Source organism: Cotesia glomerata, linkage group LG1, assembly GCF_020080835.1.
Source record: "Cotesia glomerata isolate CgM1 linkage group LG1, MPM_Cglom_v2.3, whole genome shotgun sequence".
In the NCBI taxonomy this organism is placed as follows: domain Eukaryota; kingdom Metazoa; phylum Arthropoda; class Insecta; order Hymenoptera; family Braconidae; genus Cotesia; species Cotesia glomerata.
The window spans coordinates 24,734,049-24,746,159 of NC_058158.1; the positions used below are offsets into that span (position 1 = coordinate 24,734,049).

Consider the following 12,111-nt stretch of genomic DNA (forward strand, 5'->3'; position numbering starts at 1 on the left):
AGATATTTTTACTGTCTAATGTAACAGATTTTTTAAAAATATAATCAAATAATTCGGGCTGTTACACGAAGTGAATAGTATTTTAAATATGGATTGAACTGTGAACTTATTAACGATTTTTATTACTGTGCAGCATAATCATTCTGCCTACTTATCGACTTACTATCAAGCTTATCTTATAGCTTGTGATCCAACAATATTTGCTTGTCATTTTTTTTTTTGTATTCTTTGACTTTTTTGTGAGAGACAATGAAGTTATAATTGAAATATTTATATTTTAGACATCGGCTATTGGTGGTGGAAATGTTTTTTTTTTTTTTTTCAGTTTGCGCAAGATTATCATTTTTTTAATTTATATAAACTCAAAGTTTCCATAAAATTATAAACCAAAACCATTAGATTATAAGATAAGAATAACATTTTCCGCACATCTTACGATTAATATTTATAAATTTTTAAATCATGATTTTTCATTTGACGAATGATAAAATTATAAGAAATTATTAAAAAACTTTTTTTAATATTGGATATTTCCCAGACATAGATATTTAATATCCAAGAAATCATCGACTCCATGTTTAGAACCCTCTCTTCCCAATCCTGATTCTTTAACCCCACCAAACGCTGCTTCGGCACATGAAATTAATCCTTCATTAACTCCAATCATGCCAACTTCCATTTTTCTTGCAACTCTAAAGATCTGTGATAAATTTTCCGAATAGAAATATCCTGCTAGTCCAACATTAATATTATTAGCATCCATGAGTACCTGATCTTCACTTTCAAATTGGTGAATCACAGCAACAGGACCAAAGATTTCTTTTGCAAAAATTTCCATATTTTCATTAACATCGGTTAACAGCGTAGGAGCATAAAAAAGTTCTCCAAGATCTGCCAATCGCTTACCACCACAATGTAATTTCGCACCCTTGCTTACCGCATCTTGTACTAAATGATCCACCATATCAATCTGACTTTTTTTTATAAGAGGCCCGTGAGTAACATTCTGTTTCATACCGTCACCCAATACTATGTCTTTTTGCATTCGCTCTAAAAACTTACTAGTAAATTCCTGGAAGACATTTTTTTGTACGTAAAATCGATTTGCAGAAATGCAAGTTTGACCTGTATTACGAAATTTACAAACCATTGCACTTGATACTGCCAAATCAATATTTGCTGATTCAAAAACAATAAATGGTGCATTACCACCTAACTCTAAGCAGACTTTTTTAACATTATCAGCACACTGACGATACAAAATTTTACCAACCTGCGTAGAACCAGTGAACGAGACAACTCGAACACGTTTGTCATCACAAATAGCTTTACCAACATCCGGTGAGTTACTTGTATTCGTAGTGATAACATTAATGACGCCTGCAGGAAATCCTGCGTCATCAGCTAGCTGAGCAAGCGCTAGTCCTGTAAATGGAGTATCCTCTGAAGGTTTTATTATACACGTACAACCAGCAGCTATTGCAGCACCAGCTTTGCGAGTTATCATCGCATGTGGAAAGTTCCATGGTGTTATAAGAGCTGCTACCCCTGCTGGTTGTTTGAGAATCATTAATTTACGATTGTCTGTTGTAGCTGGAAGAATTTCACCATTTATGCGACGAGCTTCCTCGGAGAACCACTCAACGAATGAATTTCCATATGTGATTTCAGCTCGAGACTCAGCCAGAGATTTTCCATTTTCTTGGGTTAAAATTTTTGCTAACTCTTCAGAATGCTGGACCATTAAGTTGTACCAGTTTCGAAGCAGGTTAGCGCGATATTTAGCCGTAGTGTTGCGAAATGTCTTGAATGCTTCGGTGGCTGCATCAATGGCGAGTTTAGTATCCTGGATATTCATGTCAGGGACTGAATCAATTACAGCTTTGGTAGCTGGATTCACAACTTCGAATTTGGCGTTTCCTTGTGCAGCGACCCATTTTCCATTGATGAATCCTTGGTTTTTGAGTAACGAAAATTCACGTCGTAGACCTGGAGATGCAATGCTCGTCAATAGATTCTTAGATGACAACATTTTTAACTGTAAATATTTTTAATTTAAACACTATGTAAAACTGCTTTAATTAAAAAAAGAAAAAAAAATGTTTTACTTTCTTTTTTAATACTCACTTTTAAAACAGAATTCACTTTCAGTTGAGCTCAGTTGAGTGTCGATTCAATCAAGTCGACTAAATGATCTTCATGGTTTAATCTTCATTGATTTAATCAAGTCCCCTATTCGAAAACATACAAAAAAAAAATCAATCTAGTCTTTTATTGTAATAACTATATTATATAAGAATTGATATTGAATAAATTCTGTATGATGTACTTACGTTATCAGGCATTGTCCCGATTTATCTGTCACGACACGTTAACATGATAGCATTGATGGACATTGAAAATATTCAGAAGTGATGTTACTGGTAATTTGTGGTGATTTTTAATTAATTTTAAAGATTACTTACTATAATTCCGTTTGTCTTCGGGTGTTATCGTACGCATTAACCCTGAAGTTTCGGCTTCAACTCGGTTAGTCGTGATGTTAAAAGTGTTCACTAGAGGCGTTATTTTTTGAAAAAACAGCCGGCAGGAATTATTTGAATGTCTTACCCTGATAGCCACCTTACCTATAACTTACTGTCAATCTACGTCCGCAATTTGAAGCAAACTTGACGGAAAGAGTTGGCAAAGCGAGCGATTACCTATTAGTTACCTATAACTTACTCTGCAAATAGACGTCAAAACTTGCTGTACAAGTATTTTCGTCAAATTGTAGTAAAGTTGAAAGGAAATTTAACTACAAGTTTGATTGTTAAGTTAACTTGTATTCAAGTTGCAGCCGTAGATTTCCGTCAATTTGCTTACAACTGTTGTTGAGTGAAGAATTACCGCCAACTTGATGTATAAATTTACCGTAACTGCTGGAAGTCAACACTTACTGAGAAAGCGCTGGCTATCAGGGTAGGATCGTTTTTTCAATCAGGGATACAATTTTATCCAATATTAAAATATATGGCTATAAATTTTTTTTTGACGCATGCGTTAATTAGCGTATTTTCCGTTACCATAAGAGATATCGATAAGGAAAGTTTTAAGCTTACCGCTAGTGTAAGCACTCTTCCTACTCTTCCAACCTTTGTTAACGGGCACGTACAAATCGCAGCGCCAAATTGACAGTACTTAAAACTTATCTACAAGATGGCGTTAAAGTCGCTTCCCCCACCGTAATGGCGTGTGACAGTTCGCGAACAGCAACAAAACGTAATAGTAAATTGTGTATATTTAGTTAAATCTCGTCTATAATAATTAATAAACGTATTTATATTTATCAATAAATAGAATAGAAAATGACTAACAAAATCTATATTTTACCGTCGTATCAACGTTTTATAAACGGTGTACCAGTACCATTGTTTTCGCGACGTTCAATTCGTTTACGTGAAAAGTATCTTATTCTACTTGTATTTTTGACATTTGGAATAGTATGTTTCGGAACATTTTTCTTTTTGCCGGATTTTCGTAGTGCCAAAGGATCAGTAGCATACAATAGTGTTTACAATGTCTATCAAAAAATCCAAAAAGTCGGTCCTGATTTATTATTACCGGCACCACCACATGGAGTTATGGGCCCGCTAGATCCTCATGGACCTGGTGGTTATTTTCATGCATTTAATGTCGGCCTTGAACGTCCTGGTGATGTTGTCCAAGATATTCATCTCATTGAGGACAAACTAAAGCTACAGGTTAAAACTTGTCATTAAGACTTTTCGATCGTACGTTGCGCGTCAACTTAGTTCCACGTGCCCATCACGTTCAATTTTTTTGCGATTGTTTTATTTATTTATTCATTTTTCGTTAGCTGATTATTGATCAACAATATAATTTAACTATTTTGAGCATCCCATTATTTCTACTGGAGTATCAATAGTTTCAATGTTATGTAATATTTGGTATTTTTTTTATCATTTTTAATATTTTTCAAACAACATCGTTATCTAATACTTTTGATTATCGCACAAACACAGGAAAAATATTGTTGGGAAAATTACAATTATCACATTGTAAAAATGCTTATCAAAGTAGTAAATATCTGAATTTTTTCGATGTGACATCAACTTAATAAAAATTTTAAATTATCAATGTGACCGTATTGAAAGTCTGGTCTTAGATTACGATGTTACCATTGTAATTTTTTCTAAATCTTTTTTTCCTTGTAATATTGAAATTTATGGATAGTTTTAAATCAATAAGTATACTTTCCGATATTGGGCAATTAGATTTTTGATTGATTACAGATACTAGAACCTCGTTAAATGTAATTAATAAATTTTTTTACATTATTTATAAGAATTCAATTTATGATGGGAAAATATTCACTTCCTTTAAAAATAAATGTTGAATCATCACTGATACTTTTATTTTATAAATTTATGAACGTGGTGAACTATGAATAAGTTCAATAAAGCCTTGACTCGGATGTTATGTGATGGTTGATTAATTTTAATAGAATTTCAATATAGTTATTATGGAGAAACTTTTTTTATTGAAATATTTTGACATGTAATTTTTTTTTTAAGAGCAGTTAAATTATGTAAGAATTGAAATTGTTAGGTCATTAGTGTTAAATTTTTTTTTTTTATAAACTGTTGCTTTGATATAATTTATTATCATACTATAATTTTTAATTTATTACGTTCGAAAAAAAATAAACTAGCTCACCTTGAATTATTATACGGCAAATAATTTTGCGTTTGGAAAAGAAATACATGAGTTTCATAGATATCTATAATACTTCGAAAGAAGGGAGAAGCTATAAAATAATATTTTTGAACAAAGTTATCATGTATTTCACCCGATAAAATTGTCAACTTAAATATTTTTTAATTGTTTAATGTATAGATGGAAATCTAATTTTTTACGAAGCAGTATCCGTACTAAATATTGTTTAAATGAATTGTGAAGCAGGAAAAAATTTTGTTAGTTTCGGCCAAATTTTTGACAATCGAGTTTTGATTGGGTCTCATTTTTAGTTTCTCGGAAAATTGTTTCAATTATTTTTCGACGGAAAAATTCAAATAGTTGCGAAATCGATGCAAGACAAATTTTTCGATCGTAAAGCACTCTCTGATGCTTCGCATCATGAGTCGTACAATACGAGTATGTGTTTAGATTTCTACATCGTTCGTTATTTAAATCAATAACAAGTCGTTCATTAAGTTTATTTTTCTTTTAATTTTATTAGTAATTTTTCAAAGTAAAAGAGCGAACGTATTTGATTCACTCTGGATTAACTTATCTCGATAAATTTTTTTTTATAAAAACATAGACTAATAAAATTTGACTAAAAATTCGAAAATGTTTTAGAATTTAATAAGTAAAAATCTAGTAATCTCTTAAAAATACAAAACTAAATCTAAGGTAAAAGACCCAGTTGTTGACACTGGCCTAGTTATTGACACTTGCAATTTTATTCTAAAAAAAACAAATTGACTCTAATAAATTAATGAATATAATTTTTGAATTATAAATTTTAAGATAATTGGTTTTTTGAGAACATTTTTACATTTTTAATTAGAATAAAATTGTAAGTGTCAAACAACTAGGCCAGTGTCAATAACTGGGTCTTTTACCTCTTATCAAAATTGATTTCAAGTAAAGAAGCTTAAGATTGTTGTAAAATTCGTATTACTAAATTGTTAATATGACTAGATAATACAAGACATAATTTAAATCCTAACCAATATTTAGATTTACTGGAGTGAAAATATTTCTATTGAATTGTTGAATTTGAAGACTCAGGAGTAATTTTTATTCATAATGATTTATTCACAAATACTAACTAATATTGTAAAATTACACAATTTTTTTAATGTTTGAAACTAATTGTTGATTGATTAATAGTTGATCAATTGTCGATAAATAAATAGTTTATAGATAGACGATATAGATGTCTTATGAGTAGGTATGTGACATGATTTTTGTTTGAGATAATACAGTCAAAGGTTACGGTTTGAGAAAATGAGGAAAGGGTCGATAGGTGCGGTTACGTTATTAAGTTTGTGCAAAATTATTGGTAGTCGAAAATTGTAGCTGTAAGAAGTAACTTGAAGCTAAAGATAATAAGTCCAAAGCAGATGTTATGCACATGTTTAACAGAAAAAATTTTACCAAAGATTGGGAAAAATATTCGTCGTAGTATGCAATAAAAAGATAATAAGAAAAGAAATCTAACGGTACCAAATCCCTAAATTAACGATAGAACTTTTAAATTTAGTTTGAAAGGTTTAGTTTTAAATGAGCTACAATAAATTCTACAGAGAAAACTATTTAAAAGAATGTTCAATAGCTTAAAGAAAAGAAAATAGGCTTATGACCATGAACAGTCTAAAATTATTTTCTCATGGTTAAGTTTTTCTAACAATAAAAGTTTTAGTTAACAAATATACATTTAAAAAAAATATGTCTGAAGATGAGCAAATAATTCACTGCTAAACAAAACATATAATCATGACAAATGATGTTATTACTAGAACTAGAGTAGTATTGTAGATAATTTATAACTATTGGATTTTCACGTTTTACCAATGCAGTCAATACAATAAACGTTTGTAGTAATAAGTCTTATGAACTGTCATATGGGTGAATACATACTGGTAGAATTTAAATTGTCAGTGGGTTACAGAAAGTATAAAACTGCTGATATTGATTTTGATCAATCAGAATAGCGTTAATTATTTATTAATAACAGTTTATTATTGGCAGTAACTATATAAGCTATGTGAAAATTTTATAACTGCTTATGAATAACGATCATGGAGTTGAGACATTAAACATCCAATAAAAAATGTAATCACCCAATATTACTGTGATATCACATGATAAATAGTAATCAATAGTAAAAATGATAATGTATTTTGTTAAATGACTGCAAATTTTTCTTAAATTTAATTTCTAATCATGAGAACAACTATCATATTTATTGCTATAAATATTATTACGGATTTTTTATATTAAAATCCCAAAATAACTAACAAAGAAACAATGATATTAATAAATGAATCTCAAGATTTCTACAATAAAGTTTGAAAATTGTATTTTTGTCAATTATTTAGGCGAAAATCGACGAAGACAATGAACAACAAAAGACATTGGAGAAACCGGAAATAGTGGAAGATTCGCGTATGCGTGTGACCAGTAGTGCTATCCCGTTACCACAAGAAGATCATCAGCATGAAGAGGCCATAGTGATAGTGCCACCGGCTCCAGCGGACGTGCTTCCGACTCTTGTAGGTGGGGAAGACAAGGATCCAATTGCACGCCAACGTCGGGACAAAGTTAAAGAGGTAAGCCGACACTAATTGAATGAATTTTGTTATCGCTCCCTATTTTTACATTCTTTCAGCTTCCATTTACTTCCTCATGACATAATATTGTTATTTACTGCAATATTTTACAGATTTTCAGTGATATATTATCAAATTACTTACGCCAATGGCTTTTAAATTTATTTGACCTCTTTTATGGCTTGTATCTACGTCATTTCATTTCAAACGCATTCGCATCAGTCATTTTTATATTAATCATTAATGGTTTTTATTCATTTCAAAAAAGTCGAGGCTTATTTTAATACATTTTACTGGTTTATGCTTTTTATCTTTTTATTATTGATCTTCTTTTTTGAAACAACATTTTTCAATTTTATTACTCAAGAAGCGGTCCCAGCTTTTACAGGTTCATGAATTTTCCCTAAACAACGAAAAATTAAAAAAAAAAAATTAGGAAAACGGTTGACCCTGAAGGCCATCCCTGCGACTTCCCGCCAATTCTATACCTAAACGCTTGAAATTGCACTTATGTCGTTTTTGAGCTCTTCGAGCTCATAAATACAATTTGTGTTTTATTTTGAGCTCTCCGAGCTCAAAAAAATAGCTTATATGCTTTTGAGCTTTTCGAGCTCAAAAGTTTGATAAAACACTATTTTCGGTTTTCTTTCGTCAACGATAACTCACGAACGAATCAACTGATTTTGACCGGACCAGCGGCGATCGACGTGGTTTTTTTATGTTAAGAGCTGATTTTTGGAGTTGATCGGTAAAGCCGTTTAAAAGTTATTCCAAACAAACTCCATTTGAAAAAATTTTTTTTGTAGTTTTTTTGCGATTTCTCAAAATCTACGGGTCCGAATCGTTCCAAAGTATATTCAAAATTTAAGTTCAGTCAAGCCCTTTTGAATGGCACCAACTGCGATCAAATCGGTCAAGCCGTTCAAAAGTTATGAGAGGTTTACATACATCCCCACACACACACACATATATATACACATACATACAGACACCATCGCGGGAATAGTCAGGGAAGCTTCCTAGGACCTTGAAACGTCGAGATTCGATGAAAACTCGATTTTCGTAAAACGGGGTCAAAACAATAACTTCCCGATTTTTGAAAATCTTCGATTTTCTTAGCGGGAAGTTAAAACATTGTGATATTCGATAGATTTAAACTTTTTATTTACATTTAATTAAGGGTTAAGAATATCCAAAAATACAAGCTTTATAAAGTTTATTTAATGTTTAATATCCATAAAATAAAAATACATGAGTATTTAAAGTAAGTCAATAGTTGAAACTCGAAAAAAACGGGGCACGATTCATCATTGGTTAAAATTAAGGCGCGCGCTATTAAAATTTCTATAAACTACTTTAAAAACCCCATAATAAAAAAGAGATGAAATGTATGTGGCATCAAACTATTCGTAACGTGATTGGTCGAATATATCATAAGCACGAAAGAACATGCCAACCCTATAGTCATGCGCGCGCTTGCGCGCGCAAATTTAAATTCTATTCATATTTAAATTTTGAATTGAAAAAAAAATCAATTAAACCAGTAAAGAAATTTTTTTCTTAAATTAATCAAAAAACTAACATTCAAAGAACAAAAACTTCACAAATCGATGTAATTTTCATAGTCATTGCTATTTGAAAAAAAAATCTGCTAAATTTAAAAAAATTTGTATCTTATAATTGGCTGGTATAAAAATTGGAAAAATTATTGATATATTTTTCAAGGGGCATAAAAAGATTAAAATGATAGCTAAAATGTCAGCAAAATCAAAGATGCAAAAGTTGGCGAGGGAATGATTTGGCATTGAATATGACCCATATTTATCAATGACGAGACACACTAAACACATATATTATACTATAAATTTAATTCACTTTCTTTTACTCTGACATGTAAACTTTCTTTAATAGTTTCGGTCGAAGCATTATAGTTTTCCTATATTGTGATTCTCAGATTAATTCTTTTATTTGTTATTCTTATTTTATTCTAATCCTATCGCTGGCACGTTATGTGGAGTAATAATGGTGCTAGATTGAAATTTGCCCGCGAGCTGTTCAATCTCGCAGCACGGTATGGACCACTTTGCATGCAAAACGACTTGATAAAAATAAAATGTTGAATTATACGAGCACACTTTTGTTGTGTATGTTAAATTATTACAGTAATATGAATTTTAGCGTAAATGATAACTTTTAAATTTGTTTTCTAATACTAATTTTATGAATATACAATTACTTTATTTTAGTGTATTTTTTATTAACTCAGCGTTGCTCAAAATTGAAGTATTTAATAAACAATGCAGGGATGCAAAGTTATGTCAACGTTTTTTCCAATTTTTATATCAATTTACATCGGAATAAACTTGTTAAGTTAAATAAAAAAAAAAGTTTTTAATTTGACTGACGTGTTTTAACAGTTTGCCGTTAGTTGTCACTGATTGCGAATACTTGTTGTTTCATCGCGAAACTATTGTTCCGAGAAACCGAAGCGAACGTGTAGGTATAACTGAAATAGCACCTTCGATAGTGTCAGTACACGAACAAGTGTATGCACGTGCATCAGTCAATGAGTTAATGTATATACGTTTGTTCCAATCGTTTTCGTTTGCACATCGTCATCGTGGGTGACAAATTAAACTACCGAATGTCGAATTTCATTTAAAAAATGAATGGAAATTTTTTTAGTATTTACGCGTTAAATTGCCGCTAGTTTTATGTAATTATCTATTTTTCATTTTTTTTTGAACGAAAAATTTACATTTTAAAATAAGGATAAATTTTTTTCCTCTTATAATTATCGGGACTATAGAGTTTTGGAAAACATAAAAATTTCCACCGCAGTTTTGATTGGCTATGCAATATTCGACTAATTAAATTTAAAAATTATACTTGATATTAGCGGATCAAAGTAATTTTGAGAAAAAAAAAAGTGTAAACATGACGTTATGTTCAAATAAAACAACAAAGAGTATTAAGAAGAGTGTTGTTGAAGTCCAATTAAAAGTTAATTTGTTTACTTGCTTAATTAAAGTTAAAAGAGCATCAATAGTAGTTAAAAGTAAATATATCATTGAAATAATAGAGCACGAAGTACTTCAATTTAATATGATTGCTAAGCACTTAGTACATGGTAGATGCAGGTCAAATAGTTTTGGTAATTATACAATGTGATAAACCGCTATTGTGTTTACAAATCCATTGAATGAGACTGACTGATTCCAAAGTTTAGATGCATAGAAAATATAGATACACGTAACAGTACTCGGTTAGGTGATGATGGTATATATTGATTATTTTTCGTTCTTTTTAACACAGGCAGTTTGAGTTTAACTAAATATATTTTTACGTACAATGGCTCTAGATTATTGTTAAATTCTTTGGTCTATAACTTGATTTATGATTTGAGTGACAAGAACTGATTACTTTCTTAAGAAAAAAAAGTAATTACTAAAATCATTAATTATTGCATGACGTATATGTTTAATTTTAGATAAATTTTCTGTTGATTACAAACTCACACGTAAGAATAATTTCTGAATGAATAATAGATTGCCCAGAACAACTCTAAATTCTAGGTCCTAGGTGAATTTAAAATTTTGAAAGTTACTAATTGTTTATCCGTACATTAAATCGAGATGCTAGGATGAGTTGTAAATTTTTAAGATCTTCATTTAAATTTATCAAGACTTATCGATCCTTTCTGTCCTTTTCTCTTTTCTAAATTTGTCCTTTTATTAGTTTATGAAATCATATGTCTAATTCATTATTATTTTCAGAACTTTTTAGCCGTGTAATATCGATTTTATAGAGATATTACTGCGCCTACAATTATGGTATTTCTTCTTTTTTAAGTTAAAAAGATATATATTTCTCGAAATTTTCTGAATATTTCTATACTTTTTGAATAAAAAATTACAATTTTCTGCTTTAGACTGCTGTCCAAAGGTAAAAAATTTATTTTTGGTATTGCCATCCATCATAAGATCATACCCATCCGAACTTTGCTCATTATTTGACCATAAGATGCTTCCTCTTTATATTTAAACATATTTAGCATAATTTATATAATTTAATTTACTTAAGAATAATCTGTTGTTAATACGTATTTTTCAGAACTTGATAAAGACTAAATAGAGTAGTCGAAATTTCGTAAAGCAAGACTTATTTTCAAGTTTATTGTCAGTCTAATTATTTTTGATCATTCTCTTTAATATTTAATCTATGCTAAATAGTATTTTTTAAAATGATCATAGTTTGATGTTACAACAGCTTCTTGTAAATACTTTTTCGGGCCCTATTCCGTTTTGTTTTACTATGATAGTTTCCATTTCCAACAGCCACCAGGAAAGCTCAGATGACTTGTGTAGAATATCCTCAATAGATGAGTCTTCCAACGTACAACTAATCAGCAAAACGCTTTTTATTCTGCTAAAAAATTTTCCATTTAATTGATTTTTTCCATTTAAACAACGTTTTATATTTCTTCCTGTTTTAAAAATTAGTTAAATAAGTATAAGGGTAGGTTAAATATGTGGTAATAATTATCAGTGAAATTGTAATTGAAAGAAAAAAGAAGGTTATTTGTGACAATATTAAGTTAGAATGAATAGCAATGTGAATTACAAGCTTGTTTTGTTGGAACGAAATAGATAAAATAAGAGTAGGTAAAGCATAAAAAAGAATTGAAAAAAAAAAATACAATACAATTAAATGAATCTCTCTTGACTTTGTCTGTTTTATTCACTTTGAATTTGATCGAATGTACAAA

General features: G+C 30.1%; 2 protein-coding genes across 5 annotated transcripts in view; one reads left to right on the forward strand and one right to left on the reverse strand.

Annotated features, from left to right (window-relative positions):
• Positions 1-87: 87 nt before the first annotated feature.
• LOC123263943 (succinate-semialdehyde dehydrogenase, mitochondrial) lies at positions 88-2,768 on the reverse strand. Of its 3 annotated transcripts, XM_044726992.1 has the most exons (4): positions 2,466-2,768; positions 2,334-2,358; positions 2,128-2,232; positions 88-2,038 (listed from the first exon to the last, which is right to left on the reverse strand). In XM_044726992.1, exon 4 carries the CDS (start codon positions 2,030-2,032, stop codon positions 518-520), a length of 1,515 nt encoding a protein of 504 aa, XP_044582927.1. In that variant the 5' UTR covers positions 2,033-2,038; positions 2,128-2,232; positions 2,334-2,358; positions 2,466-2,768; the 3' UTR covers positions 88-517. The 3 variants fall into 3 exon arrangements, with proteins under 3 accessions (XP_044582927.1, XP_044582940.1, XP_044582934.1); XM_044727005.1 differs by lacking the exon at positions 2,334-2,358; XM_044726999.1 differs by having other exon boundaries at positions 2,334-2,475.
• Positions 2,769-3,221: 453 nt separating this feature from the next.
• The window catches only part of LOC123264467 (mannosyl-oligosaccharide alpha-1,2-mannosidase IA-like), an 82,883-nt gene continuing 73,993 nt past the window's right edge, over positions 3,222-12,111 (forward strand). For both annotated transcript variants that reach the window (XM_044727780.1, XM_044727788.1), the window contains exons 1-2: positions 3,222-3,743; positions 7,113-7,343. In XM_044727780.1, the coding sequence (XP_044583715.1) occupies positions 3,348-3,743; positions 7,113-7,343 (627 nt within the window). In that variant the 5' untranslated portion in view covers positions 3,222-3,347. The remainder of the gene's footprint in view (positions 3,744-7,112; positions 7,344-12,111) is intronic.

What these genes read in the sequence shown, in the direction of transcription:
- LOC123263943 (XM_044727005.1), bottom strand. Translation starts at nt 2,032, where the DNA reads ATGTTGTCATCTAAGAATCTATTGACGAGCATTGCATCTCCAGGTCTA.